This window comes from Coloeus monedula (genome assembly GCF_965178545.1).
Source record: "Coloeus monedula genome assembly, chromosome: 39".
Taxonomy (NCBI): Eukaryota; Metazoa; Chordata; class Aves; order Passeriformes; family Corvidae; genus Coloeus; species Coloeus monedula.
The window spans coordinates 140,176-166,917 of NC_138819.1; the positions used below are offsets into that span (position 1 = coordinate 140,176).

The 26,742-nt window shown below is 65.3% G+C and overlaps 9 protein-coding genes across 10 annotated transcripts; 3 read left to right on the plus strand and 6 right to left on the minus strand.

Annotated features, from left to right (window-relative positions):
• Positions 1-2,551: 2,551 nt before the first annotated feature.
• EEF1G (eukaryotic translation elongation factor 1 gamma) lies at positions 2,552-7,171 on the minus strand. Its single transcript, XM_082300406.1, has 10 exons — positions 7,113-7,171; positions 6,325-6,483; positions 5,780-5,843; positions 5,541-5,683; positions 5,137-5,280; positions 4,795-4,924; positions 4,258-4,450; positions 3,856-4,028; positions 3,301-3,425; positions 2,552-2,814 (listed from the first exon to the last, which is right to left on the minus strand). Exons 1-10 carry the CDS (start codon positions 7,125-7,127, stop codon positions 2,656-2,658), a joined length of 1,305 nt encoding a protein of 434 aa, XP_082156532.1. The 5' UTR covers positions 7,128-7,171; the 3' UTR covers positions 2,552-2,655.
• A 208-nt stretch (positions 7,172-7,379) lies between these two features.
• On the minus strand, positions 7,380-9,848 carry POLR2G (RNA polymerase II subunit G). 2 transcript variants are annotated; one of them, XM_082300233.1, is made up of 8 exons: positions 9,672-9,836; positions 9,338-9,447; positions 8,918-9,077; positions 8,618-8,668; positions 8,223-8,288; positions 8,050-8,121; positions 7,673-7,706; positions 7,380-7,571 (listed from the first exon to the last, which is right to left on the minus strand). In XM_082300233.1, the coding sequence occupies exons 1-8, from the start codon at positions 9,681-9,683 to the stop codon at positions 7,558-7,560; spliced, it is 519 nt and encodes a 172-aa protein (XP_082156359.1). In that variant the 5' UTR covers positions 9,684-9,836; the 3' UTR covers positions 7,380-7,557. The 2 variants fall into 2 exon arrangements, with proteins under 2 accessions (XP_082156359.1, XP_082156360.1); XM_082300234.1 differs by lacking the exon at positions 8,618-8,668 and having other exon boundaries at positions 9,672-9,848.
• Positions 9,849-10,342: 494 nt separating this feature from the next.
• On the minus strand, positions 10,343-13,674 carry INTS5 (integrator complex subunit 5; the record flags this gene model as incomplete). Its single annotated transcript, XM_082300267.1, has 2 exons — positions 13,585-13,674; positions 10,343-13,103 (listed from the first exon to the last, which is right to left on the minus strand). The coding sequence occupies exons 1-2, from the start codon at positions 13,638-13,640 to the stop codon at positions 10,343-10,345; spliced, it is 2,817 nt and encodes a 938-aa protein (XP_082156393.1). The 5' UTR covers positions 13,641-13,674.
• Positions 13,675-13,977: 303 nt separating this feature from the next.
• Positions 13,978-14,664, minus strand: LOC309584331 (uncharacterized protein C11orf98 homolog). Its single transcript, XM_082300294.1, has 4 exons — positions 14,608-14,664; positions 14,364-14,428; positions 14,194-14,276; positions 13,978-14,114 (listed from the first exon to the last, which is right to left on the minus strand). Exons 1-4 carry the CDS (start codon positions 14,641-14,643, stop codon positions 13,996-13,998), a joined length of 303 nt encoding a protein of 100 aa, XP_082156420.1. The 5' UTR covers positions 14,644-14,664; the 3' UTR covers positions 13,978-13,995.
• Positions 14,665-15,642: 978 nt separating this feature from the next.
• UQCC3 (ubiquinol-cytochrome c reductase complex assembly factor 3) lies at positions 15,643-16,019 on the plus strand. Its single transcript, XM_082300410.1, has 2 exons — positions 15,643-15,804; positions 15,879-16,019. Exons 1-2 carry the CDS (start codon positions 15,685-15,687, stop codon positions 16,008-16,010), a joined length of 252 nt encoding a protein of 83 aa, XP_082156536.1. The 5' UTR covers positions 15,643-15,684; the 3' UTR covers positions 16,011-16,019.
• Positions 16,020-16,151: 132 nt separating this feature from the next.
• Positions 16,152-16,820, plus strand: DMAC1 (distal membrane arm assembly component 1). The gene is made up of 2 exons (XM_082300409.1): positions 16,152-16,412; positions 16,676-16,820. Exons 1-2 carry the CDS (start codon positions 16,190-16,192, stop codon positions 16,741-16,743), a joined length of 291 nt encoding a protein of 96 aa, XP_082156535.1. The 5' UTR covers positions 16,152-16,189; the 3' UTR covers positions 16,744-16,820.
• A 5-nt stretch (positions 16,821-16,825) lies between these two features.
• UBXN1 (UBX domain protein 1) lies at positions 16,826-19,455 on the minus strand. Its single transcript, XM_082300408.1, has 8 exons — positions 19,225-19,455; positions 18,988-19,041; positions 18,765-18,890; positions 18,258-18,401; positions 17,809-17,860; positions 17,598-17,681; positions 17,275-17,512; positions 16,826-16,931 (listed from the first exon to the last, which is right to left on the minus strand). The coding sequence occupies exons 1-8, from the start codon at positions 19,302-19,304 to the stop codon at positions 16,882-16,884; spliced, it is 828 nt and encodes a 275-aa protein (XP_082156534.1). The 5' UTR covers positions 19,305-19,455; the 3' UTR covers positions 16,826-16,881.
• Positions 19,456-19,673: 218 nt separating this feature from the next.
• On the minus strand, positions 19,674-24,727 carry BSCL2 (BSCL2 lipid droplet biogenesis associated, seipin). The gene is made up of 10 exons (XM_082300344.1): positions 24,528-24,727; positions 23,113-23,375; positions 22,496-22,577; positions 21,897-22,040; positions 21,240-21,374; positions 20,839-20,936; positions 20,554-20,689; positions 20,427-20,472; positions 19,997-20,062; positions 19,674-19,878 (listed from the first exon to the last, which is right to left on the minus strand). Exons 2-10 carry the CDS (start codon positions 23,325-23,327, stop codon positions 19,718-19,720), a joined length of 1,083 nt encoding a protein of 360 aa, XP_082156470.1. The 5' UTR covers positions 23,328-23,375; positions 24,528-24,727; the 3' UTR covers positions 19,674-19,717.
• A 305-nt stretch (positions 24,728-25,032) lies between these two features.
• On the plus strand, positions 25,033-26,738 carry GNG3 (G protein subunit gamma 3; the record flags this gene model as incomplete). Its single annotated transcript, XM_082300236.1, has 3 exons — positions 25,033-25,240; positions 25,854-25,959; positions 26,646-26,738. Coding segments are annotated over exons 2-3 (192 nt in total), but the record flags the coding sequence as incomplete, so codon positions are not given.
• Between the last annotated feature and the right edge of the window lie 4 nt (positions 26,739-26,742).

Genomic DNA, 26,742 nt, shown 5'->3' on the forward strand with positions numbered 1-26,742 from the left:
TGGGGGGAGACCCCCCCCCCCCAGACCCCTTTGAGGACCCCCCAAAACTCCCCCCAAAAAAACAAAAATCCCCAAAAGTCACCCCAGACCCCCCCAAAATCCCAGACCCCCCAAAAAACCCCTGGACACTCCATGGAGGGGGATCTACAACCCCTCCCCAAGAACCCCGGACCCCCCAAAAAGCCCCCCAGTCCCCTCCGGCCCCCCCCAGTGCCCTCCCAGTATCCCCAGTTCCCAACCCAGTGGGGCACTGGGGACACTGGGGGGGCACTGGGGACATTTGGGGGCGGGGTCGGGCCCCTCAGGCGCCGATGGATCCCCCCCCCCGCAGCACCCCCAGACCTCCCACAGCTGCTCCCAGTTTGGCCCAGTCCATACTGGGAGCCACAATCTCCACAAAATCCGGGGCTTCTCCCACACGTGAACCCCCAAATTCCCCAATTTCCCCCCAATTCCCCCTTTCCCGACCCCCCTTTCCCCACCTGTGGGACCCTCCCCGTGTCCTCCCCAGCCCCGTTCCCGTTCCCGTTCCCGTTCCCGGTAATTTTTATCCCATTCCAGCCCCTCCGGGGTCGGTCCCGGGTCCTTTTTGGGGCCGATCCCGGGCGGTTTTGGGGCCGGTCCCGGTAGGATCGGGGCCATTCCCGGGTCCTTTTTGGGGCAGTTTTGGGGCCGTTCCGGGGTGGAACCGGGGCCGTTCCGGGGCCGTTTTGGGGCCGTTCCCGGTGGGATCGGGGCCGTTCCGGGGCCATCCCGAGTGGAACCGGGGCCGTTTTGGGGCCGTTTTGGGGCTGTTTTGGGGCCGTTCCCGTTGGAATCGGGGCCATTCCCGGGCCCGTTCCCGGGCGTTTTTGGGGCCGATCCCGGGCCGGTTCCGGGGCTGTTTTGGGGCCGATCTGGGGCCGTTCCCGGGGCTGGTTTTAGGGCAGTTTTGGGGCCGTTCCGGGCGGTTTTGGGGCCGCTCCCGGGCGGTCCCGGCGCCTCCGGTGCCAAATCCCGGCGCATTCCCGAGCGCTGCCTCATCCCCCCCGCCCCTCCCCGGGCCCCGCGCCACGGCGGGGGCGGGGGACACCCAGGGGACACCCGGGGGACACCCAGGGACCCCCACTCAGCCCGAGGGGTGCCCGCGATTTCGGGGGTGGGGGCGGGGCGGGGGTGACCCCCCCCCCCTCAAAAGGGCGGATCGGGGGGGGGGAATCCGCTCCAGCTGTCACCTCCAGATGTGGTGGCACCGCTGGAAGGGACACGGAGGGGGTGGCAGCGCCTTGGGGGGGGGTTTGGGACACTTTGGGCCCCCTCCAGAGCGGCGGGAGGGGGAGGGGAGGCAGGGAGCGGCCCCCCCGCGCGGGGGGATGTTTGGGATCGGCGCTGTTTGGGATTTGGGATGTTTGGGATTCCGCGCTGGCCCGGGGCCACCGGCGGGGCGGGGGGGCCGTGCCAGGGGACACGTGGGAGACAACGGGGGGGTCACAGGGGGGTGTGGGGGGGGCAGCGGGGGGGGCACCCCTAGAACTCCCGAATTCCCGGGGACGGGGGGTCCTGGAGAGCCGCGGGACAGGGAGGGGACAGGGACGGGCGGGGAGGCAGCGGCTGGTGGCACCGGGGTGGTGGCAGCTCACGATGGCACCGGCCAGGGGCACTTTGGTGGCACTTTGGTGGCACCTGGGTGGGGCTCAGCCTGGCCGTGGCACCGCCCAGGGGCACCCGGTGGCACTTTGGTGGCACCGGGGTGGTGGCAGCTCACACGGTGGCACTGCCCAGGGGCACCTGGTGACAGCCGGGCGTGGCCCAGCTCGGCCTGGCGGTGACACCTGGTGACACCTGGTGACACCGGGGCGTGGCCCGGCGCAGGGCGGCCCCGCCTGGCAGCGCCGCGGAATCCCCGGGCGGTGCCACGCCCGTGCCAGGTGTCCCCGTGTCGCGCTGTCCCCGTGTCCATCACGATGTCCCCACGTCCCCTCCGCTGCCACCAGCGCCCCTCGGTGGTGCCGGGGCTGCCCCGTGTCCCCCGCCGGGGCACTGCCAGGTGTCCCCCGTCCCCTCCGTGTCCCCTCCGTGTCCCCCCTTGTCCCCCCCCAGCCCCGCCGACACCGCGGAATTTGGCACCGGGACGGGGGCGGCCGAGGGGCCCCGGGGGGGGCCCTGGGGAGGGGACACCGGGGACGGGACGCCGGGGGGGGACAGCGACACTGCCCGAGGGGGGAGCAAGGGGACAAAGGGGGGAGAGACACGAGGGGGGACATTGGGGACAGCCCCGGGGGGGACACTGGGGTCAGTGTAGCGGGGGGGGGTGGTGCTGTCCCCACCCGGGGGTGACTCAGGAGGGCGCGGCTGTGGAAAGGAGGAAACTGGGGAAAAACTGGGGAAGCCTCCCAAAACCGCTCCAGAATAACCCCAAACCTCTCCAAACCCATCTGGAATATCCCCAAAACCCCCCTGAACATCCCCAAATCTCCCTGGAATATCCCCAACCCCCCCCCCCAGCCCCTCAGAATATCCCAAATTCCCCCCAAAACCCATCCCAAAAACCCCAAACCACTCCAAACTCTCGCCCTGTTCGAAGCTTTTTTATTGGATCGGGGCTGGAGAACCGGAACCCCCCGAGGTCGGGAAGGGCCCCGAAATCCCAGGATTTCACCCCAGAACTCCGGGGGGTCACTTGAAGATCTTGCCCTGGTTGAAGGGCTTCCCCACGTGCCGGAATTCCCCTTCCCACAGGAAATATTCCGTCACCAGTGTCCGGCACTCGGCGCTGTCAGGGTCCAGCTTGCGCCACGTGTAGGACTCGTAATCCACCTGCCAGTCCGGGCACAGCTGGGAAATGGGGAAAAACCAGGGAAAAATGGGAACTAGCAACAAAAAATTTGGATTTCTGGGAAAAAAAGCCCAAGAAAATACGGGATTCCCAAGGATTTTTGAGGCTTTTGGGGAGGTTTAGGGAGGTTTTTGGGGTGTAGGAGTCGTGATCCACCTGCACAGCTGGGAAACAGGGAAAAACCAGGGAAAACCACCAAAAAACTACAGGATTCCAAAAAACTGGGGACTTTTGGGATATTTTTGGGGGGGATTTTTGACAATTTCTCACCATGGCACCGGATTTTTGGGGATATTTTGGGATTTTTTGGGAATTCTCCCCAGGAAGGCCAGCTCCTCCCCCCGCAGCCCCCAGAGCCCCAATTTTGGGGACGTTTTGGGGTATTTTAGCGGGGTTTTTTCAGGATTTTCTCTCCGTAAACCCCATTCTCTGGATTTCAAGGAACGTTTTAGGGAGCATTTTGGGGTTTTTTGGGGAACTCTCACCGTGAAGGCCAGCTCCTGCCCCCGCAGCACCCACACCCCCGAGATGCTGCTGTCGTGGTCGCTCCCGAACAGCACCACGGAGGCGAAGGCGTTCTTCCGGAGCTTGTCCAGGCGCTGGAACATCCCTGGGAAACGGGAAAAAAACAGCAAAAACGGATGGAAAACCGAAAAAAGGGACTTGTGTAGGCACTGGAGCATCCCTGGGGCACGGAAAAATGGTAAAAAGGGATGGAAAATCGGGAGAAAAGGGACAGAGAATGAAGGGAGAAGGAGAGGGAAAAAAGAGGGGAAAAAAAGGGAAAAAAAGAGGGGAAAAAAGAAAGGAAAAAGAGAGAAGGAGCAGAAAGGGAAAGAAAGAAAGAAAGGAGATAAAGGAGAGAGAAGGGCAGCGAGGAAGAGGAGGAAGATGAAGAGGACGATGAAGCTCACGAAGATCGGGCTGAGCTCCTCGGGGAAGGGCAAGGACAGGGCGACAGGAGGGACACGAGGGTGGGGACAAGGACAGGGATGAAGATGACGATGGCGAGGATGGCGAGGAGGAGGCCGAAGGCTCACCGGTGATGAGGTTGCAGCTCATGAAGGTCTGGCTGAGCTCCTCGGGGTAGCGGTACTGGCAGTACCACAGCGACCACCCCTCGCGGTCAAAGTGCTCCCAGAAGTGGGGCAGGGCCACCCCCAGCGTGTCCTCGTTGGAGTATTTGCGCTTGAACTCGTCCAGGACGAAGGGACTGGGGACAGAGGGGACAGAGGGGTCACTCAGCACCCCCAGAGTGACCACAAACACCCCAGGTGCCCCCAAACCCCCCCAGAATGACCCCAAACCCCCCCAGGTGCCCCCAAACCCCCCCAGGTGCCCCCAAACCCCCCCAGGTGCCCCTCCAGTGACCTCAGACATCCCCAGGACGGCCCTAAACCCCTCCCCAATGTCCCCAATCCCCCCCCCAGGTGCCCCCCCACCTCTTGGGCAGGTGGGCGAAGGGGTCCTTGGCCTTGGGCTCGGCTGCCAGGACCTGCTCGCACTCGTCCAGGTCCTCGTCTGGCTCCGGCCGCTTCTCCTCCTTCTTGGGGGGCTTCTCCTTCTTGGGGGGCTCCTTCTCCTTCTTGGGGGTCTCCTTCTCCTTCCGGGCCTGGCTCTCCGCGAATTTCTTGGCTGTCCCAACCCAAAAATCAGCTTAATTTGGGGTTTTTTCCATCCAAAAAAACCCCTTAAAATTCCCCTAAAACTTGCTTTTTCTGCCCTTTTTTAAGCCCAAAAAAAGCCTTTTAAGTCCCTTTTTTTTCCTTCAGAATGACTCTGAAATTTCCCTTTTCCCACCCTTTCAAATCCCTAGAAAGACCCTTTAAACTCCCCACAAAAACCCTAAAACTATTTTTTTTTTTCTTCTCAAAAAACCCTGAAGTCACTCTTTTTTCCCCTTTAAATTATCCCTGGAGCAGACACAAGATCCCAAGAAGGTCCCCAGGTGTCCCTGTCCCCCCCTGGTGTCCCCTCACCGTCGAACTGGGCCATCCTCTGGCACAGCTGGACCTCTCCCAGGACAGCCTTGAACTGGGGCTGGTTCAGGCAGGTCAGGAACCAGCGGTTCACGTTCCCGAAGGGACCCCGGAACGCGGGGTCAAGGACCTGGAAAGGGACAGTGACAACCCTAAAACTCTCTGGGACACCCCAAAGCGCACCTGGGACAGTCCAAATACCCCTGGGAGCCTAAAAACCCCACTGGAACGCTGGATCCAGCACCTGGAAAGGGACAGCGACACCCCCCAGAGCCCCTAAATGACCCCAAGTCCCCCCCAAACCCCATAAACAACCCCAAAACCCCGCAAGTGACCCCGTACCTGCTTGTAGAGCCAGAGCAGGGCACACACCAGGCTGATGTCGGCCAGGCTGACCCTCTCCCCCACCAGGAAGGTTCTGGTCTTCAGGTGCCCGTCCAGGACACCCAGGACCCTCCTGACCTCCTCCTTCGCCACCTCGGTCGCCTGGGGGGCATCAAAAATTGGGGAAAGGGCTCCAAAATTAGGGAGGGGACCCCAAAACCACCCCTAACCCCCTAAAAAACCCCAAACCCCCTGAAATCTCCCCCAGGACCGGCCAAAAAAAAGCCTCAAACCCCACCCAAATCATACCCCAGGACCCCCCCCCCCCCCAAAAAAAACCCACCAAAAAACCTCAAATTCCAAAAAAATCCAAGAACCACCCCCCAAAACCCCTAACCCCCCCCCCTCGAGTCCCCCCAGACCTGTTTGTTGTAGTGCAGGATGCCCAGCGTGGGGAACACCCAGGTGCTGGCCGGGGGCACCACGTCGCTGTCGGCGAAGTTCACCCACTGCAGCACCGCGGCCGCCGCCTCGGGGGTGCTGCCCCGCAGCTCCTCCGTGCTCACTGCGGGCAAAGGGGAACTCATCAGCCACGAGGGCTAATTAACGGCGTGGCACAAAGCTCATTAAGGGGCCAGTGAAGCCAGGGACCCCCCCTGACCGTAGTAGGCGATGGCGTTGCTCTCGAAGACGCAGAAGCCGTCGTCCCCCTCGAACGCCGGAACCTGGGACCGGGGGATTTGGGGTGAAAACCCCAAATTCCCACCACCCCAAATCCCCCCAAAACCCCAATTTCCCCCAAAAACACCAACCCTCCTCAAATCCCCCCAAAACACCAACCCCCCCCACCCCAAATTCCCCAAAACCCCAAATCCCCCCAAATCACCAATCCTCCTCCAATCCCCCCAAAACACCAACCCCTCCCACCCCAAATCCCCCAAAACCCCACCCCAAATCCCCCCCAAAACTCAACCCCAAGTTCCCCCAAAACTCCAAAACCCAAAACCAACCCAAGTCACCGCCAAAACCCCAAATTCCCCAAAAAGCCCAACCCCAAATCCGCCCAAAACCTCAAACCTTCAATTCCCTAAATTCCCCCAAAAAACCCAAATCCCCCTAAACCCCACCTGAAACTGCCCAATTTTTGGCGTGCAGGGCTGGAACCCAAAACTCCCAAACCCCAAATTTTTGGGGTTGAGGCCCCACCTTGCCCACGGGGAACTTCTGCAGGAACTGTGGGGTCCGGTTGGTGTGGCCGAAGTGGAAATGGGGCGGCCCCGAGAGCACCCGGAGCCGAGCGCCCGAGTACTGGGCGGCGATGAGGGCCTTGAACGCCCGCCAGTTCTCGGGGTACGTGTACAGGGTCTGCGGGAAACGGGGTCACGGCTGTCCCCAGGCGTCCCCAAAGCTGGGGGACACCGGGGTGGCACAGGGCGCCCCGAAAAGGGGACTCAAAGCTGGGTCCTGCAGCGCTGGGCAGGGACTGGGGCCTTGAAAAGCCCCCAGTCTTTGGGGCGGGTGGGCAGGATCTGGGGGAGATTTGGCTCAGGGGATCCCCAAAATGTCCCCAAGGGTGCGGGGAAAACGGGGGTGACAGGGGCTGACCAAGGGTCCCGATCAGGGGCACTCAAAGCTGGGTCCTGCAGTGATGAGAGCCTTGAAACCCCCCAGGTTTTGGGGGTCTGGGGGGACATTGGGGGGTCACAGCTGTCCCCGAGTGTCCCCAAGGGTGTGGCACAACCCCACACGAGGCGAGGGGACACCCCCAGGCCCCCCCCACCTCCGGACCCACCCCGCGCTCCAGCCCCGGCTCCCCTCAGGGCCCCCCCCCCTCCCATCTCGCCGCCATCCGCGCCCCCCGGAGCATCCCCGCGGCTCCAAACCCGCCCGGGCCGCATCCTCCGAGCCGTGCAGGTGCCCCGGTGGCGGCGGGGAGGCGCCGGGGCGGCGGGGGGCAGCGGATGGCGGCGGATGGCGGCGGCGGCCGCACTCACCCCGGACACCGCCATCTTGGAGAGCGCGGAGAGAAGGCCGGCGCGGCGGCCGCAAAGCGCGGAGGTGGGGGAGAGAGCGCGACAGTGGCGCGCGGCGCCGCAAAGCACCGACAAGGGGGGTTGCCGTGGAAACCGGGGGTGGGGGGGGGGGATTTAAAAGGGCGATGCCACCTTAAAGCGGCAACAAAAGGGTGGGGCGCCCATTAACATAAGGACCCCCCTCAATTCCAGGACTCCCCCCCAAAAATAAGAGGAAAAAGTGGAAAGTGGGAGAAAAAGGCTTTTATTGGGAATATGGCGGAGAAAGGCAGAGCCCCCCCAGCTCTGGCGGTGGCCCCACCACCCAAACCCCCAAAATTGGGGAGGAGGAACATAAAATTTGGGGAGGGGCAACACGAAACTGGGGGGGGCACAATTGGGGAGGGGTCCCGGCTGCTCCTTGTGCTCAGCTGACAAGGCCTGGGGGGAGAAGGAGAAGGGATGAGAGGGGCAGGACCCCCAAATCACCCCCCCCCCAAATTTTAGGGTCCCCCCCACCCCAAAACCCCCCCAAAACTCACCCAGGTAATCGTCCATCAAGGAGCCGATGGCAAACTGGGGAGGAGGGAAGGGGGAGGGTCAGCACAGGGAGGGGGAGAGGCTCACCTGGACCCCCCACCAGAACTGGGGACCCCCCCAAAATTGGGGATTCCCCCCAAAAATTGGGGATTTCCCTCCCAAATTTTGGGATTTCCCATCCCAGGATGGACACAGGACCCCCCGAATTTTGGGATTTTCCCCCCAAATTCAGGATTGCCTCACTGGATTTGAGGATTCCCCCCCCAAGTTTAGCAATTGCCCCAAATTCGGGAATTCCCCCTCCCAAAATGGACACAGAACCCCCCAAATGTCAGGAATTCCCCCCAAATTCCGGGAGCTCCCCCCCTCCCCCACTGACGATGTCGTTCTTGTCCACTCGGGTCCCCACGATCTTGAGCCGGATTTCGTCGTCCTGCTGGATCACGATGTCCTGGGGGGGAGGGGACGGCTCAGGGGGGGCCTGGGGACCCCCCGGGGGGGGGAGGGGGCCTTGGGGACATTTGGGGACCCCCAGAACTCCCCAGGACTCACCTCGTCCACGGTTTTGTAGCAGGGGGGGTTGGAGTTGGGGTCGAATTCCATCTCGGAGGGGATGGACTGGGGGGGACAGGGGGGGGTCAGGGCGGTCCCCAAAGGGGTTTTGGGGGGGAAAGGGGTCCCAAGTGATTGGGGGGGTCCCCAGGGGGGATCTGGGGGGAGATTGGGGGTCCCCAAGGGAAATTTGTGGGAAAGGGGGGGAAATGGGGGGAATTCGAGGGTCAGGGAGAGCCCCAGGGGGGATTTTGGTGTCCCCACCCCCCCAGTGACCCTTTCTGGGGTGTCCCCACCCCCCCAGTGACACTTTTTGGGATGTCCCCACCCCCCCACATGTCCCTTTTAGGGGTTCCCCTCCCCTCCGGTGGCGCTTTTGGGGTGTCCCCCCTCACGTGGCGCGAGATGAAGCAGGACATGGGCCCGATCTCCGTGAACAGCCCGACCTGGGGGCACACAAAACGACAAAAACGGGGGGTCAGGGCCCTGCAGACCCTCGGGACCCCCTCAGGACCCCATGGGACCCCCAGAAGTGTCACCTGGATGACCTGGGAGACCCCAGAACCCCTCCAAGACCCCCTGAACTCTCACTTTGGGGAGCTGGGTGACCCCGAGACCCCCTCAGGACCCCAGGGGACCTCCCAAACTGCCCCTCTGAGCACCCAGGTGACCTCAGGACCCCCGAAACGAGTCACCTTGTTGACCTGAGTGACCACTGCGTCCACCACCTCGCCCTTGAAGGGCCGGAAGACGATGGCCTTGTAGCGCACGGGGTAGAGCACGAAGCCCCGGCCGGGCTGGATCACCCCGGCGCCGATGTTGTCGATGGTGGTGACGGCGATGACGAAGCCGTACCTGGGGGGGACACACAGGGCAGTCAGAGAGGGGGTCTGGGGAGGGTTTGGGGGGGTTTAGGGGAGGTTTGGGGGGACCTGGAGGTGTCTCAGGGAGGTTTGGGGGATTTGGGGGGCTCCTGGGGGTGTTTTGGAGGGTTTGGGGTGATCTGGAGGTGTCCCGGGGCTTTGGGATGGGTTGGGGGTGCCTCAGGGAGGGCTTTAAGGGGTCCCGGGGTTGTTTTGGGGGATCTTCGGGCGTTCCCGGTCCCCCCCGCTCACTTCCCGGTGCAGGTCCCCTCCACCTCGGTGAAGAGTTTCTGTTTGACGGTGTTGAGCAGGTTGGGCCCGAAGTAGCGCGGGTGCAGCAGGATCTCGTGCTCCAGGGAGATCTGGGGGGACACCGGGAGTTACCGGGACCCCACCGGGACCACCCCAACCCCTCCAGGAACACGCTGGGATCCCCGTCAGGGCACCGGGACCACCCCGCACCGCCGGTAGGACACCGGGCCCCCACACCGGGGACCCTCGGGACCCCCCCGAGGGGACAGCGGGACCCCGCCCCGGTCTGGCACGTGACCCCCGGTGAGACACGTGACCCTCCGGTGCCGCTCACGTGGTAAAACATCCTCCCGCCGCCACCGGCGCTTCCGCGGCTGCTTCCGCTTCCGCCGGAACTGACGCGTTCCCGCCGCAGAGCACGGCTCTGATTGGTTGCCGAACGCGCAAGGCCCCGCCCACAAACCGGTCGTGCCGCCTCGGAAAGGGGCGTGACTACGGCCGGAGAGAGGGCGCTGATTGGTCGGTTGGGAGCAATGGGCGGAGACAGGCGGGTGATTGACAGGGCGGGGATCAGGAGTTCCCCGGGACCCCCAAACACCCAGAGAGTCCCGGGACCCCCGAAAGCACCCCCGGGACCCCTCAAGCCGTCCCACAAACCCCCTCCCAACCCACCCAGACACCCCCAACGACCGCTGGACACTTCCAGACTCTCCTGAGATCCCCCAAAACACCCCCAGGACCCCCCAAACCCTCACCCAAACCCCCTAAATCCCCGTCCCAACCCATCTAGATCCTCCCAGCATCCCCCAAACAGCTCCCACCACCATCCCCAGCAACTCCAGGACGTCCTGGACACCCCTAAGACCCCCCCAGGCCACCCACACTCCACACCTGCTCCTCCTTTCTGCTCTTTTTTATTACAAATCCGAATTTTCGTGCACACACCCGACCCCCTCCCCCCGCTTCCCCAACCCCAAACCCCAAACCCCCACTCTGGGGAGCCTCTCAGGGGTAGAACCTCCCCGCCAGCAGCCCCAGCCGGTGGATGTTCCTGTGCAGGACGCTGTGCAGCACGGCCAGGTGCTTCCCCACGTCCCCATCCCGCCCAAAGTCCCGGCGGAACACGCCCAGCTCGGGCTGGAAGGTGAATTTCTGGGGCAGGGGGCTGTTCTCCCGCAGGTAATCCCAGACGCTGAGCAGCAGCAGGTGCACCTCGAAGGGCGCCAGCTCCGGGAACAGCTCGTGCATGTTGCCCAGCACGGGGGGCAGCAGGGACCCCTCGGCCAGCAGCGCCACCAGCGCGCACGACGCCCGCAGGTGCCACGGCGAGGCCACCGTGCTGCTGGCCCTGCAGGCGTCCCAGTGGGCCACCAGGCTGGCCAGCAGCCCCCGCAGCAGCACGGAGCAGTAGCAGAGGGCTGGGTGACCGCCGGCCACGAGGCGGAGCAGGGGGAAGAGCAGCGGGTGCTGGCGGAAGCGCCGCAGGATGCGCAGGTCCCGCTCCACGGTGGCCCGGGCCAGCTCCTCGGGCGGCCAGGCCAGCTCGGCTCCGGCCGCCTCCGGGCACACGGCCTCCACCAGCGCGGCCGCCACCGCTTTGGCCGCCTCGGCGCTGACCCCCAGCCCCGGCCTGGCCGCCCAGGAGCCGCGGCAACAGCGCAGGACGAGGCTCAGGAAGGTCTGGGTGTTGCGGCTCAGCTCCTCGGCCGCGCGCTGACCGGTGCCGGCCGCCGGCTTCAGCCCGCGGCCGATGACCCCGGCGTGGAACACTGACCACACGCCGCCCGAGGTGTTGAGGCCGGCCGTGAAGCGCTGGTTGGTGTCCAGCAGCGACACCGCGGGCGGCACCGGCGCGTCCTCGTGGCCGGGCGGCTCCGCGGTGCCCCCGAAGAGCTCGGCGTTGCGGCCACGCAGGGCCCCCTCCACCAGCTGGGCCAGCACGGCCTTGGCGGCCGCGGGGGACACGGCGCTGAGCCGGGCCAGCAGCCGCACACCGGGGGCCAGCGCGGCCGCGTCGCCGAGCCACAGCCCCGCGAAGAAGCGGCGCACGGCCGCCCGTACGGCCGGCAGGAGGTGGGCCGGGGGCAGCGCCCGGGGCAGCGGGCAGGCGGCCAGCAGGCGGCACGCGGCTTCGGCCACCTCCGGCCGCGGGTGCAGCAGCAGCTGGGCCAGATCTGGGAGGTGCCGCGCCAGCGCCGCGCCCAGCGCGGGGTCACCGCCGTCCCCGTCGCCCTCGCGGTGCTGCAGCAGCAGCGCCAGGTTGCGCAGGAGCTGCGCCAGCTGCGGCTCGGGCAGGCGGCCGGCGTGGATCTGCGCCACGGCCGCGGTGATGGCGGCGGGCAGCGGGTCCGGCAGGACGGCGCAGAGCCCGGCGTGCAGCTGCGGCGCCAGCGCCAGCTCCTCGGGCGTCCTGGCCAGCGCCAGCAGGAAGAAAAGCGCCTCGGCCGCGCCGTGGGGGGCCGAGTGGACGGCCAGCAGGGCCAGCAGCTGGTGCTGCCACAGGCAGCGCTTCCGCTCCAGCCGCAGCGTGTCCAGGCACAGCTCCCGCACGTGCGGCCGGAGAGCGTCCAGGAACGGCACCGGGCGCGCCGGACACTCGGCCAGGCTGGGAGAGCTCCGGCCGTGCACCAGTTTGTGCAGGTGCAGCAGCAGCAGCTGCAGCAGCCGCTCGCAGGCCTCGCGGACGCCCTCGTGCAGCGCCGGCCCCGGCGCCGTGATGACCGAGGCGGGCGCGGCCGTGGCCAGCAGGAAGCGCAGCGTCCGCAGCGCCCCGGCCGAGGTGTGGCACAGCAGGTGCACCACTACGCCCACCACGCCGTCCAGCTCGTCCCTGGGCATGGCCGAGAAGTGCTGGTGCAGCTGGTTCAGCACCGGCGGCTTCAGGGAGTCCACCAGCTCTGGGGACACGGTGGCCAGCAGCGTCGGGGACATCAGCGCCAGCTGCAGCAGGAAGGGCACGGTGGCCTTGTGGTGCTCGCGGGTGGAGCCCAGGCTCTCGTGGAACATCCGCAGCAGCTCCTGCTTGATGCTGCCCGCGTGGCGCGAGGCCAGGTGGCCCAGGATGCCCACCACGGACGCGATCTTGGGCACGCGCTTGTCGCCCGTGGCCGTCCCCGCGGCGTCGCCGCCGTGGGCGCAGAAATCCTTGAGGCCGCAGGACAGGACGCGGCTGATGATGGTGCCGGGGAAGGAGGAGCCCACGTGGGCCACCACCCAGTCAAAGTGCGGCGAGTGCTGCACCGACGTGTCCAGCAGCGCGTCCACGCAGGCGTCCGGACAGCTGCCCACCATGGCGGCCAGGCACTGGCTGTAGATGTCCAGCAGCGCCCTGGTGGCCGGACACGACATCCAGAGCTGCAGCAGCTCGTTCAGGCTGGCCGGGGGCGGCACCCCGGGCCTCCCGGCGTACTTGCTGCTCAGCTGCCCCATCAGCTCGCTGGCCCAGGCGGCCACGTTGGGCGCCCACGCCCGCGGGTTGGCGGCCACCAGCTCGGCCAGCGCTCTCCGCACCTCCTGCACCACCTCGGCGCCGGGGGAGGCTTTGGGGGCGGGGGACGGGGCGCTGCCCTCGCGCTGGAGCAGGTGCGAGCACACCTGGTCGTCGAAGAGGCCGCGCAGGTGCTGCAGGGCGGCGTGGCGGGCGGGGGGCAGGCAGCGCAGCAGGCGCAGGGCGCAGCGGGCGTGGGCGGGGGGCGACAGGGGCGTGCCCTGCACCGGGTCCAGCCCGCTCAGAAAGGCCTTGACCTCCTGCGACAGCTCCTGGGCGCTGGGGAGGGGGGAAAAGGGGGTTAAAAGGGGTGGGGGGCAGACGGGAACGCCCCCCGGGGTGACACCTGGGGACAGCGGCACCTCCTGGGCGTTGGGGAGGGGACAAATGGGGTTAAAACGGAGGAAAAAAGGAGTGGGGGGACACCCAGAACTTCCCCCCCCCCCAGGGTGTGAGGGGCCGGGCCGGGGTCTCGGAGGGTCCCAGGGGGGCTGAAGGGCAGCGGCGGCGCCCGGGGGTCCCAGACCGGGGTGGGGGGGGTGTCTCTAACCGGGGAGAACACCGGAATGGGACGCCCGGCGGCCACTTAAGGGAACCGGGGGTCGCTGACGGGGCCGCTCCGAACCCTACGAGGGGTCCCGGGGGTCTCTATGGGGGAGTCCAGCCCAGCTCCGGGGGTCCCGGGGATCGCCTCTCCCAACCCTGTGGGGGGGGGCCCGAGCCAAGGGCCGGTTCCAGGCGCGGGGGGGCCCGGCGGTACCTGAGGGGGGGCCGGGGGGGGCTGGCGGCGCCCGGGGGGTCGCACAGGGCCGACATGGCGGCGGCGGCCGGGCCGGGCCGTGCGGCTGCGCATGCGCCAAGGGCGCCCTGCCCCGGAAGCCCCCCCACCCCTGCGGCCTCGAACGATGGTTCCGCCCCTCCCTCCATCCCCACCCCGTGGTGTCACCGTTAAAGGTGTCCGTCGGGCGTGTCCCCTCCCCCAGGACAGACACGGGGACAGAGGAGAACGAGTTTATTGCTGGGGACACTGGTGGGGGACCGGGGACAGCGCCTGGGGACACTGGTGACATGTCGGGGACACCGGGAACAGCGACGGGACAGTGGTGACGTGTTGGGGACACCGGTGAGGGACAGGTGACCCCAGCTGGATGAACTGGTGGCACCGGAGGGGTCACTCCGGTCCCGGTGCCACCTCCGCCATCTCCACGTCGCCGCCGCTGTCCCCTGTCCCCGTCCCAGTCTCCTTCTCCTTCTGCGGCCTCTTCGCTTCGGTCACGGCCGCCTCCAGCGCTGGGGACACACCGGGAGGGGGTCAAAGGCCAGGTACGACCCCCGGTGTCCCTCCCGGTCCCCTCCCCCCGGTGCTCACCCCTCTTGGCCGCCCCTCGCAGCCGCTTCAGCTCCTTCCGCCGCCGCTTCCCCCAGAGCGGGGCCGGCACCGACGAGACCGACCTGCACCGGAGAGCCCCCCGAGACCCCCCCTCAGTCACCGGCACCGGCGGCGACACCGAGGGGACACCGGGGGGGGGGAGCGCTCACCGCCGCTTCTGCCGCCGCCCCCGCGCCAGCTCCCGCCGCCGCTTGAAGAGCTTCTTGCGCAGCTCCTGCGGGGAAGAACGGGGATCACCGGGGGGACACCTGGACCGGGGACTACCGGAGCCCCCTCCCCAAACCCTAAGACCGCCCGGTGCCGATTACCGGGACTCCCGCCACCCCCGGGCCTCTCCCTGCCACCGAGACCCTCCTCGAGCCCCTCCTCGGCCTCCCCAGGCCCCCCGGTCACCGTTCGGGGCCGGTTGATTTTGCCCCCGATCCCCATTGCGCCCCCACGTGTGCGCCGGGCACAACTTCCGGTTTGGCTTCACTTCCGGTCACTGAACCCCGCCCCTTGCGTCCCTCCTGTGAATATCATTGGTCCGTCCCCGCGTGGGGCGGCTTCTGATTGGCTGCTGTCGCGGAAGCCTCGCCTATGTTATAAATTCGTTTAGGCCGCGCCCTTTTATTTTTAAAGGGCTTTTATTGGTTGGTGGGCGCGCGCTGCCGTCTCTGATTGGTCGAAAGCGCAGCGGACCCGCCCACAACTGGGATATATAAAAGGGGGCGAGGCGCCATTGTTTCGTCTTTTGGCGCTCGGAGCGGTGGGTGCTGCTTCTGTCTTTGTGGGTGGGATCGGGCCTGAAACGGGGCGGGAAACACCGGGACGATCCTCCCGTTCTTGGCGGGCCCTGGCGGCCCCGTGCCGGGGTCTGTGATGTGCGGAGGGAAAGCAGCGACCGGCGCGAAGTCTTCGGTGCCGGCGGTCGCGTCCGCCGGTCCCACCCTCACACGCCGGGACAAGGCCGTGGCGCGCCCCGGGAGCTCCGAAACGCACGGGGCCGCCGCTTAACCGCCGTTTTCTGCTCCGCAGGGTCCGCGTAAGGACGGGGAACGTCGCGGGACTGCGCCGGCGGCAGACGGGCTGGTTTTGGACTTAAAATCGCTAATAAATCTCTCTGAACCACATTGATCTCGTGTCTTCTTTCGGTAGCAGCGCGTCCCGGGGCGGGGGTTCTCCGTCCCCTTCCCCGCGCTGGGGCCGCTCCGTAACCCCGTTCCCGGCAGTCGAGGGGGATCCGTTCCCCCGTTGCCGCCCGTGAGGCTGGGATCCGCAGGTCCTCCCAGCCGGCGTCTCGATTATCCCCGCGGGCCAGAGCGGCCCCGGAAACAGCGAGGAGGGTTTCCGATCCTCCAAGCCGCCGTCTCTATGATCACCGGGGTGGGGGGAGGAGGATTCCCGGTCCTCCCAGCATCCGTCTCTATGGTTCCACGCGGGCCAGAGCGGCCCCGGAAAGGGCGGAGCGGCCGCGGCGGGACGGGGGCGATGGCGGTGGACCCGCGCTGGCCTGTGGCGCTCGTCCGCGGCGCCGTCCCGGTAGCGCTGGGGCTGCTGCTGTGGGTGGCGATGGCGGGGGGTGAGCAGGACCGGCAGCAGACGCTGAAGGTACGGGGAGGGGGCGGTGGGGAAGCCTCGGGGCCGGGACCGGCCGTGATCTCCCCGTTTTCCCCGTTCGGCAGGTGCAGCCCGGGGCGGACTCCACGAGTTTATCGCAGCGGCGGCGCCACAATGAGCTGATCATGGCGGCGCTGCGCGAGGCGGCCGAGACCGACGACAACGTGGCGCAGCGTCGGGTGCCGTGGCGGAAGTGACGCCAACACCGGGAGACCACCGGGAGCCCCTCAGTCACCGTTTCCCGGTGACCGCCCCCCCTCCCCCCCGGAACCTTCCGCGCTTGGCGCGGTTGCACACGGAACTCTTATGCGCGGTTGCGCTCGCGCCCGGACTGTTATAAACCACGGACACTTCCGGCGCCTCTCCTGGTGCTGCCATGTCCCCGCCGGGCGCGGAGGCCGCACCGAGCGCGGTCTCGGTGCCGGGGCCCGGTTCGGCCTCGCCGCGCCCGCTGTTGAGCGGCTGCTGGAGCTGCCGCTTGCTGAGCGGCGCGGGGCTGCTGATGGCCGCCATCTGGATCTACCAAGGGCCGCGAAGCACCATGAGAAAGGGCGCCCCCCCCTCCATGGGCGCCCTCGCCCAGATCATCTTCGCCGCCGGTGAGGGAAGGGGGGGCGCGGGAATAACGGGGGGGGGAATAACGGGGAGGGGGCGCGGGGGTCGCCATGAGGGAAAAATGTGGGGGTTTCCCATGGTAACGAGGTGGGGAGAGAATGGGGGGGGGGGGGGCTGGGGTTGGGGAGGGACGGGGATTCGGGGTTGCCATGGCAACGAGGGGGTCCGGAACTTCAGGGGATGGGGAGGGGGCTCAGGGTCGGGGTGGGGAAGGGCCCCCAGGTGACCGCCAGGTCTCCCCCCGCAGGTGTGGGGGCCTGGGGCATCATCATCCTCGCCGACCCCATGGGAAAGCAGCGCCGGAGGGAGCCCTGAGGGGGGGCCGCGCCCCAATAAAGCTGCTCGGAGCCCCCCAGTTGTGGTTTTGGGGAGGAGGACACAGGACAGGACAAAGGGAGGGGGCACAGCTCGGGTTTATTTGGGTTTGGGGGGGGATTTGGGGGTGTCTCCCCCTCAGCTCCCTTCTTTCTTGGCCACGATGACGACGGCAGAGGGGACCAGACCTAGAAGGGAGGGAGGACACACGTTGGGACTCCCAAAAAGATCCCCTGAAGTCCTGAAATTACCGTAAAACCCCACAGACGTTCCCCCCTGGAAGCCCTGAATCACCCCAAACCTGCTCAGGACCCCCCCAGATTTTCTGAGAATCCCTCAAATAGTGACACCCCTCCAAAAGACCCCTTCTGACCCCCCAAACTCCCTCTGAAACCCCCCCCCAAACTCCCCAAAACCTCTTTAATCCTCTAAGGAGCCTTTTCAACCCCAACCTTTCCCTAAATCTACCAAGGCCTCCCAAATGCCCCGAGGCTCCCCCCAAACCCGCTCAGCACCCCGCAGCTGCCTCACCCAGCTCCTGCAGGGGTTTCTCCATGTCCTCCTCGGTGAAGAGGCGCCGGGGAAAGGCCGTGCGGAGGCTGAAAGGCTCCGGGGGGCTCCGGGGCTCCCCGTTCCCGCCGCTCCCAGTGCTCCCAGTGCTCCCAGTGCCCGCCGTGTCCCGGTGCAGCTCCACAAAGAGCCGCACGGCCGCCAGCGGCTCCCGCGCCCGAAAGCTCTGGGTCAGCGCCCGTCCGTCCGGCAGCCGGACCTTGGCAAGGGGCGGGGGAAGGTCAGGATCCCTCAGGATCCCCTGGGGACCGCCCGGAATCCCGGGGGATCCCCACAATCCGTACCTGGATCCGGCACTGGTCGTATTCCCGCGGCGCCGGCGGCTCCTGGGGCGTCACCGGGGGCGGCTCTGGGGTGACAGGGGCAAACTGGGGGAGGGACGGGAATCTGTTGGATGCCGGTGGGGCTGGATCCCATTGGATCCTTCTGGGATCCCCAAAACCCCGTCGGGATCCCCCCCCAGTCTTTTGGAATCTCCTTTGGGATCCCTCTCACCCTTTGCGCTCGCTCCGCCTTGTCCCGCTCAATCTTCTCCCGCACTCTCTGCCTGGGGGAACAGGGGAGAATCCCAACATTTTGGGCACGTTCCCCAAAAGTTTGGGAGTCCCCATATTTTAGAGGGTCCCCGGTCCTCTGGGTGGGGGAGTTGGGGAAACCCCCGAGCTTTGAGGGCTTGGTGATCGTCCTCAAAGGTTTAAGGGTGGGAGTTTGTGGGGGTCCCCAAAATTTGAGGGGGTCCTGAGGGGTTTTTGGGCCCCCCAAAACCTCCTCGGGTCCCGCCAGGATTCGTGAGGGCACCTCCCGCGGCTTTGGCGCCCCCTGGCGGCTCGGAGGACTCAGCCCCTCCCGCGGTTTTTAATGGGAAAAGTCCCGAGGGAAAACGTTGGGATTTCGCGAGAATTTGGGGGGTTTTTTTCCAACAGATTTTGGGGCCGTCCCCTCACCGAGCCGCGCGCTCTTCGGCCCTGTCCCGCCGCCGCTCCTCGGCCGCCCGGCGCCGCTCCTCGTCCCGGCGCCATTCCCGGAGCTTCGCCAGCTCCTGCCCCCGGCGCCGCCGCTCCCGCTCCTGCCCCGCCTCCGTCAGGAGCCTGGGGGGCCCCAAAACTCAGGGGTACCCCCTGAACCGTCCCGATCCCCAAAACCCCGGGGGGAATCCCCCAGACCTCCCCTGAACCCCAAAATCCTGGGAAACTCCCCCCCCCCAAGCCCCCAAATTTCCCCCTTGAACCTCTACATTTCCCTCTTAATGCCCCTAAATCCCCCCTTGAACCCCCAATTCCCCCCCGAGCCCGTAGAATTCCCCCCTTAGATCTCAAAAATTTCCCCTTGAACCCCCCAAGTTCCCCCCGAACCCCCAAATTTTCCTCCCGAACCTTCAGATTCTCCCTTTGAACCCCCAAATTTATCCCCTGAGCTCCCAAATTCCCCCCCCAGTCCCCCCCAAAATTCACTTCTGCGTCTCGTCCTCCTCCGCCGGCGGCTGCCGGGGCGCCCCCAAGATTGAGGGGAGCCCCCCTAAATCCGGGGGGATTTCGGGGTCCGAGTCCGAGTCGGGGTCGTCCTCGTGAGCCACCAGCCTTGGGGGGAGGGGGGCACGGGGGTCAGGGGGGTCCCCAGAAATTGGGGGGAGGATTTGGGGGGTCCCGGGGGGATTTTGGGGGTCCCCGCCCTCACCAGTCCATGGCCGGTTCCACTCCGCGGTTCCCGGTCAGCGCCAGCGCCTTCGCCCTGCGGGACCGGGGGAGTCACCGGGGCCCCCCAAAACCCCGGGCCCCCCAGTATCCCCAGGGCCCCATTCCCGGCCCCTCTCCCGTTACCGGAGCTACCGGGCACCCCCCGGGCAAGATGAGAACCCCTCCCCCGGCGCCCCCCAGGTGTCCCCGGTTGTCCCCGCGGTGTCCCCGCTCTCACGCGCGCCGGGCACCGAAGCCCATTTCCAGCAGCGTCTCCAAGGCCTGGCCGGGCCCGGCCCCGCCGCCCGCCGCCATCATGGCGGCGCCGGGCGTCGTGTCACGTGGTTGTGTCACGTGGTCTCGGCGAAGGCGATGGCGGCCGAAAGGGGACAAAACACGGCGCGAGTGCGCCGGGCGTGAGCGAGTCCCGGCACGACCCCAAAAATTGCCCTAAAGTGACCCCAAAACCCAACCAAAACACCCAAAAAAGCCCACAAAATTCTTGAACTGGGCCCAGATGTTCCTTGGGCTGACTGGGTGGGGGGGGGTTTGGGGTGGGTTGGAGGATCTGGAGGGGTCCTGGGAGGGTCTGGGGGAGATTTGAGGGGCCCTAAGAGTCTCCCACCCCCCAGTTCCCCTCCCCTCGTAAAAAAAAAAACAAGACCAAGCTCTTTTTTGGGTGGGGGTGAGAGTCAAAGCCTTTATTGGTGTCCCCCAAAATTTGGGGAGGTTCAGGAGCTGGAGCAGACATGGCGCTGGCGGGGGGAGGGGCTGTCCGGAAGGTGGGGGTGGGGTGTGGGGGTGACCCCCTCTTCCTCCTGCCCCTCCTCCTCCTCCTCTTCCTCCTCCTCCTCCTTGGGGGCGGCGTTGGCAGCGCTGAGCAGGGGTGGGCCTGGGGGGGGAGGGGCTGTCAGCACCCCCAGCACCAAATTTGGGCCCCTTCCCCACCCCAAACCTCCCCCACCCCCAGCCAGAATTTCGGGATTTTTGGGGTGCTGCCCCTCCCCCACCTTCGCTCGGCTCCGAGGCTCCCACGACTTCGGGTTCCTCTGAATTTTGGGGAGAGGCTGAAAGATCTGAGGGTAGGGGAGGGGAAAAATCACCTTGAACCCTTCCAAAAATCTCCCCAAAATCCTCCCAACATTTCCTCTAAGTCCCCCCAAATTTCCCCAAAATCCTTCCAGAATCTTCCCAAAAATCTCCTTAAAATCTGCCCTCAAAATCCCCAAATTCCCCCCAAATCCAAAAACTCTTCAAAATCTCCCCTAAAACCTCCCCAAAATCCTCACCAAATCTTCCCAAAACCCCCCAAAAATCTCCTTAAAATACTCCCCAAAATCTCCTCAAGACCCCCCCCAAATCGTCCCCAAGATCTCCCCGAGAAATCCCCCCAAAAACCCTCCCAAATTCCCCCCCCAGCCCCTCCCCCGCCCCTCTCACCTGTCCCCTCCCCCTCCCCGGGGGCTCCTCCCTCGCTCCGCGTGTCCTGTGGGGGTGGGGGAGGGGCACAGGTGAGCTCAGGTGGGGGGCGGGTCCCCCCAGCGCCCCTCCCCCAGCCCGGGCTCACCTGCGGGGGGGGGCGGGGCCGGCGGGTGCCCCTCCCCCACTGCAGGTACCCCCCGAGGGTCAGCAGCGCCAGCAGCGTCCAGTTCCCGGCCACGCCCAGCACGGCCGAGGTCAGCGGGAAGTGGTAGAGCAGGTACCTGGCATGGGGGGGACAGGTGGGACACGGGGGGACACCGGGGACGGGGACAGGTGTGTGTGACACACACAGGGCAGGGGCTGGGCCTGAGCTGTGGGGTTTGGGGTCCCGCTGGGGGGTCAGGACCCCTGGGGACCCCTCCCCACCCACCTGAGCCCGCTGAAGTGCGCGTGCACCCTGAGCCGTGCCCCGTAGAGCTGCACCCGCCGGCTCCGGATCTCCACGAACGCCCCCACGGTCGGGGTGTACTGGGGAGGGGGCACCAGGGCCTCAGAGACCCTGGGACCCCCCCCAACATATGCTGGGACCCACCAAAACACCCCAAAACCCCCCTTCAAAAAACCCCAGGACCCCCCAGACCCTGCTGGGACACCCCAAAATCCTCTGGGAACCCCCAAAGCCCCTCCTGGGACCCCCTGCGATCCCTCCAGAAGCCCCCAGGCCCCTCTAAGAGCCCCCAAACCCCACTGGTACCCCTCCCCAAACCCCCATGGGACCTCCAAAAACCCCCCTGGGACCCCCAAGCCCCCTTTGGGACCCCCCAGACCCACGGGGTCCTCGCGGTAGCGCCCCATCAGCTCCAGCTCCAGGGTCTGGCTCTGCTCGGCGAAGCCGCTGAGGAAGAGGCCGGCGAAGGCCGCGGTGTGCAGGGCCCGGAGCAGCCGCGAGCGGTAGTGCAGCATGGCCTGGGGGGAGAGGGGGGAAACGGGGCTAAATTCCCCCAAATCCACCCCAAATGCACAGAATTCCCCGAAATCCCAACCCAGAAACCTCAAATGCAATTCCAGAGGCTTCAAGTTCTACCCTGGAACTCTCAAATCCCCCCAAATCAACCCAAGACTTTAAATCCCACCCCAAATCTCCCTAAAGTCTACCCCAGACCCTTCAAATTCCACCCCAAATCCCACCCCAGACCCCAAACCCCACTGAACCCCACCCCCCCAAAATCCCACTCCAGAGACCTCAAATCCACCCCAAATCCCACTCCAGAGACCTCAAACCCACCCCAAATCCCACTCCAGAGACCTCAAACCCACCCCAAATCCCACCCCAGACCCCAAACCCCACTGAACCCCACTCCCCCAAAATCCCACTCGACACCTCAAATCCACCCCAAATCTCCCCCAAATCCCACCCTGGAGCCTGCCCAGCCCCACAGGGTCCCCCCACCCCCATTGGCAGCCCCGCAGGTCGCCGTGGGGCCGCACCGAGCGCGCGGCCGTGGCCAGGGGGCGGCCGCCGGCCCCGTAGCAGGTGAGGGTCACCATGAACATGCCGAGCTCGCGGTTCACCGGCGACTCCGGCAGCTCCAGCTCCAGCGAGATCCGGTAGAGCTGCCCGTAGAGCAGCACCTGGGGGCAGCCCCACAGCTCCGGAACCACCCCAAACCCCCCCCCCCCAACATTTCCCCTTTTTCTTTAGGTTAGTTTGGCATCCCCCAACCCCAAATTCCTCGTATTTTCAGGGTATTTTGGTTCCAAAATCCCCAATTATTTTAAGGGTGTTTTTAGGACTCCTCCGGCCCCGAATTCCCTGAAATTGTGGGGATATTTTGGCACTGAATCCTCCCCATATTTTAAGGATATTTTTAGGATGTTATGGCCCCAAATTCCCCAATTCTTTTAGGGTATTTTTGGGTCCTCCCAGCCCCAAATTCCCCAAATTTTTGGGATATTTTAGCCCCACATTCCCCCATTTTTTAGGATATTTTCAGGACATTTTGGCCCCACCTCCCCCCCCCATCTTTAGGATTTTTTTAAGCACCCCCAGCCCCAAATCCCCCCCAGATTTTGGGACATTCAGGCACCTTCTCGCGGTGCTCCCCCAGCAGGGACACATTGGCCGAGGGGAAGGAGCAGAGCTCGGGGCCGGGGCTGTCACAGTCCGACCTGGGGGGGCCAAAAAAGGGGTCAGGGCTGGGGAATCAGGGTCCAAACCCCCAAATACCCCAATCCCCCCCCCCCCAAAACCCCCGAACCCCCCTGGCCCAGGTGTGCTCAGGAAACCCAATGGGAATTTTTTTACCATTTTTTTTAGGGGATTATTTTAGGGTCACTCATCCCCCCCTCACTCCAAACTCCCCCCAAACCTCCCCAAAACCCCCCCGGCCACACCTGGACACACCTGAACCAGGTGCTCAGGGCACCCTACAGGACATTGGGTTAGGATTTCTTTTTTAGGTTCCCACATCCCCCAAACCCCCCCTGAACTCCCAAACTCCCCAGGACCCCCCCAACCCCTGGGAGCCTCCCAGAGCCCCCAAGAACCACCCCAAAAGCCCCACCCGGGCACACCTGGACACACCTGGACCCCCCCAGCCCCACCCGAACCCGGTCCCCAGTGCAAATCACGGCCATAGAAGGGGGAGGGTCCCCATCCCCCGAGCCCCCCGAGCCCCCCCAGCCCCCCGAGCCCCCCGCCCACCTGAAGGCCAGGTGCAGCGGTCGCAGCACGGCGGCCGCGGGCAGGTAGGCCCAGTAGAAGGAGCCGTAGAGGAAGAGCGAGGCCCAGAGCAGGAGCAGCGCCAGGCTCAGCCCCAGCCCCCCCCGCAGCAGCGCCCGCCGCGCCCCCCGGCCCAGCTGAGCCCCCCAGGTGAGGAGCGGGGGGGGAGGGGCGGCCGAGAACCCCCCCGGAGCCATCCCGGAGCGGGGGAGGGGAGGGACAGGGGGGGAACCCCATGGGAGGAGCTGCGGAAGAAGGGGAGAGGTTACGGGGGGAGGGGAGAACCCCAGCCACACCCCCCCCCTCCCCCCCCCAGAGCAGCCCCGAAATCTGGGGGGTGGGGGAGCCCAAAATTTATGGGATAACTCCAAATCTGGGGGGCAGCCCCAAAATCCAACTCCAACGCCGAAATCTATGCGGAGCTCCTGAAATCGATGGGGCAACCGCCAAAAAATCCCCCCCTCCGATCCCAAAATCTGTGGGAGATTCCCAAAATTTATGGGGAGACCCTAAAATCTGTGGGAACGCCTGAAATCTCTGGGGCCGCCGCACAACTCCCTCCTCAGCCTCAAATCTGCGGGGAACCCTCCAAGTCTCTGGGGCGCCCCCAAAGCGGGGGGGGGGAGGGGCAGCCGGGACCCCCGGGGCCCCCCCGGCGTGGGGTGGGGGAGGGGAGAGAGCCCCACGGGAGGGGGAGGGGCCGCGGGAAGAAGGGGAGAGGTAATGGGGGGAGGGGCGGGGCCTCAGTCCCACCCCCGCCCCGAGAGCAGCCCCGCAATTTATAGGGGAACCCCAAAATTCCCCCCGCTCCCCAACCCCAAAATCTGTGGAGGATTCCCAAAATTTATGGGGAAACCTTAAATGTGTGGGACAACCCCAAAATTCCCCCCCCCCCCCCCCTCCCCGCCCCGTCCCAAAGTTTGTAGGGGATTCCCAAAATTCCGTCCCCAGCCCCAAAATCTGGGGTAACTCGAGGGTTTAGGGGTCCTGGGGGAGTTTTTGGGGTCCCGGAGAGGATTTGGGGCAGGGGGTTGAGGGATTTTCGGGGATTTTCGGGAGATTTGGGGCGATTTTAGGGATGCCCTAGGGGTTTTCAGGGTCCCGGGGGGATCTGGGGGAGAGTTTGGGAGATTTTCGGGGGCCCGGTTGAGTTTTGGAGGTCCAAGAGGGGGTTTAGGCGGAATTTTGGGGCGATTTGGGGAGATTTTCGGGGTTGCGGAGGGGATTTTAGGGGTCCCGGAGGAGTTTCTGAGGAGATTTTGAGGGATGTGGGGGGTGCCGAGGGGATTTCGGGCGTGCCGAATGGGATTCTAGTTTTTTTTTAAGGTGATTTTTGGGGTTTTGGGGTCGATTTTTGGGGTAATTTTGGGGGTTTTTGGGGCCTCTCGCGCCCTTACCGAGTGCCGGCACCTCCCGCTTCCCGCCACGCCCTGGCCACGCCCCCGGGCCCGCCGCTTCCGGCTCTAAACCACGCCCTCCCCATCTCATTGGTCAATCGCGGGCTTGGCCCCGCCCCCGGGCCCGCCCATTGCGGGCCCGCCCGCGCTGGCCCCGCCCCCCGCCCCGCCCAATGCGGCCCCGCCGGGCCCCGCCCCGTCTCCATGGCAACTGGGGGGCTTGGGGGGCTTTTTGGGGGTCCCGAGGGGGTTTTGGGGGTCTGAGGGGCTTTGGGAGGGCTCCTGGAGGGGCTTCTCGGGTCCTGGGGGAGTTTTGGGGGGTCCTGGTGGTGTCTAAGAAAGGGGGGGGGGGGGTCGTGGGGGAATTTGGGGGGGAACTTTGGGGGTCCAAGGTGGGATTTAGGGGGTCCATGAGGGGTTTGAGGGGCCCTGGGGGGATTTTGGGGCCATTTGGGGCGATTTAGGGGGGGCTGGAAGGATTAGGGGGATCAACATTTGGGAGGGGGTCCCCCTGAGCCTCCCCTTCCCCCACCGTGCGCAACCCCCCCATTTTTTGTGGTGGGGGGAGAGGATTTTTGACCCCCCCAAATTGGGGAGGGGGAAAGGAGGGGGCGCGGTGGGGGAGGGGCGTGGCCCCCTCCCCTCCCCCACCCCCCCAGGCCCCGCCCCCTCCGAGCATCGCCGGGACCGGAGCGGCCGCGGGTCCTGCAGAGGTGGGGGAGGGGCGCGGGGGGATTTTGGGGGGTCCTGGGGGCGGGGGGAGGGGGATTGGGGGGGACAAAAAAAATTGGGGATTTTGGAGAAAAACGGGGAGAAAAGGGGGGGGGAAAGATGGGGGAGGAGGATTTGGGGAGGATTTTGGGGGAGATTTTGGGGAGGGGGCAAAGGAAATTTGGGATTTGGGAGGGGGAAGGCAAAAATGAGAATATGGGGGTCAATTTTTGGGGTCCGGGGGTGGATTTGGGGTGGGTTTGGGGGCGTCAGGATGAGGGGGGAGGATTTGGGGGAGAGAATTTGGGGTTTAGGGGAGGATTTTGGGAGGGACTTGGGGGGATTTGGGGTCCTGGGAGGATTTGGGGGAAATTTTATCGGGGGGGGGGGGGAATGAGGGGGGAATTTGGGGTGAAAATTTGGGATTTTTGTGGGGGTTCAGCCGAGAATTTTGGGGTTGGGGGGGAAATTCGAAGGTTTAGGGGAGGATTTTGGGGGAGAGGGGTTTTTTCAGGGGGGAACCTCATTTTTCTTGGGGATTTTGTTCGGGTTTTTTTATTTTTTGTGGGGTTTTTGGGTTTTGGGGGGGTCCCAAATTTTGGGGTACCCCCGCAGCCCCCCCATGAAGGGCGAGCCCCCCCCCAGCAGCACCCTGAGCGTGGGCCAGGCCCGGAAAATGGTGGAGCAGCTGAAGATCGAGGCCAGCCTGTGCCGGGTGAAGGTCCGGGGGGGTAAAAAGGGGATTTGGGGGGTTAAAAGTGGATTTGCGGGGGGGTAAAATGAGAATTTTGAGGGTAAAATGGGGGTTTAGAGGGGTTTGGGGGGAGTTTAAGGAGGTTTGGGGGGGTAAAAAGGGGATTTGGGGGTGGTTGGGGGGTAAAAGGAGGGGTAAGGGCAGGATTTGGGATTTGAGGGTTGAATTTGAGGTTCCGGGGGTGGATTTGGGATTTCAGGGGTTGTTGGAGTTGGGGTTTACAGGGGGATTTCAGGGGGCTCCAAGGTTGGATTTTGAGGTTTGAGGATTTAGGATTTTGAGGTCGAATTTTGGGGTTCCAGGTTGGATTTAGGAACTCGGGGGGTGTTTGGGGGGGGCTCCAGGTGCATTTTTAGGATTTCACAGTTGGGGGGGGGGGCTCAGTGGTGTTTCTGGGGGCTCAGGTGTTGAATTTGGGAGTTCCAGGTGTGATTTGGGGAATTCAAAAGGCGCATTTGGGATTTCAGGATGGAATTCAGGAATTCAGGGGGTGGTTTTGGGGGTTCCAGAGTTGAATTCTGGGTTCCAGGGGTGGATTTTGGGATTCAAGGTGTGTTCTTGTGGTTCCAGGGTGGTTTTGGGGGTTCCAGTTGTGCTTTTGGGGGTTCCAGTTGTGCTTTTGGGGTCCCTGACCCCGTTTTTCCCTGTGCCAGGTGTCCAAGGCGGCGGCGGAGCTGCTGAGTTACTGCGAGGCGCACGCCTGCGAGGATCCGCTGCTGACCCCGGTCCCCACCTCGGAGAATCCTTTCC

Coding starts and splice junctions, on each gene's coding strand:
- DMAC1 (XM_082300409.1), top strand. CDS start 16,190: ATGTCCCCGCCGGGCGCGGAGGCCGCACCGAGCGCGGTCTCGGTGCCG. Junction 16,413..16,675: donor CCAGATCATCTTCGCCGCCG/GTGAGGGAAGGG, acceptor CTCCCCCCGCAG/GTGTGGGGGCCTGGGGCATC.
- LOC309584331 (XM_082300294.1), bottom strand. CDS start 14,643: ATGGGGATCGGGGGCAAAATCAACCGGCCCCGAACG. Junction 14,429..14,607: donor AAATCAACCGGCCCCGAACG/GTGACCGGGGGG, acceptor TCTTCCCCGCAG/GAGCTGCGCAAGAAGCTCTT. Junction 14,115..14,193: donor GCGAGGGGCGGCCAAGAGGG/GTGAGCACCGGG, acceptor GTGTGTCCCCAG/CGCTGGAGGCGGCCGTGACC.
- BSCL2 (XM_082300344.1), bottom strand. CDS start 23,327: ATGGCTCCGGGGGGGTTCTCGGCCGCCCCTCCCCCCCCGCTCCTCACC. Junction 20,473..20,553: donor GGCCCCGCCCCCCCCCGCAG/GTGAGCCCGGGC, acceptor CCACCCCCACAG/GACACGCGGAGCGAGGGAGG. Junction 20,063..20,426: donor CGGGGAGGGGGAGGGGACAG/GTGAGAGGGGCG, acceptor CCCTACCCTCAG/ATCTTTCAGCCTCTCCCCAA.
- EEF1G (XM_082300406.1), bottom strand. Junction 4,451..4,794: donor GAGGATGGCCCAGTTCGACG/GTGAGGGGACAC, acceptor GGGTTGGGACAG/CCAAGAAATTCGCGGAGAGC. Junction 3,426..3,855: donor GAGCTGCAACCTCATCACCG/GTGAGCCTTCGG, acceptor CCCGTTTCCCAG/GGATGTTCCAGCGCCTGGAC.
- UQCC3 (XM_082300410.1), top strand. CDS start 15,685: ATGGCGGTGGACCCGCGCTGGCCTGTGGCGCTCGTCCGCGGCGCCGTC. Junction 15,805..15,878: donor ACCGGCAGCAGACGCTGAAG/GTACGGGGAGGG, acceptor CCCGTTCGGCAG/GTGCAGCCCGGGGCGGACTC.
- POLR2G (XM_082300233.1), bottom strand. Junction 9,078..9,337: donor GAGGGGACCTGCACCGGGAA/GTGAGCGGGGGG, acceptor TGTCCCCCCCAG/GTACGGCTTCGTCATCGCCG. Junction 7,707..8,049: donor GAGTGGACAAGAACGACATC/GTCAGTGGGGGA, acceptor CCTCCTCCCCAG/TTTGCCATCGGCTCCTTGAT.
- UBXN1 (XM_082300408.1), bottom strand. CDS start 19,304: ATGATGGCGGCGGGCGGCGGGGCCGGGCCCGGCCAGGCCTTGGAGACG. Junction 17,682..17,808: donor AGGCGGAGCGAGCGCAAAGG/GTGAGAGGGATC, acceptor TCCCTCCCCCAG/TTTGCCCCTGTCACCCCAGA. Junction 17,513..17,597: donor ACGACCAGTGCCGGATCCAG/GTACGGATTGTG, acceptor CCCCTTGCCAAG/GTCCGGCTGCCGGACGGACG.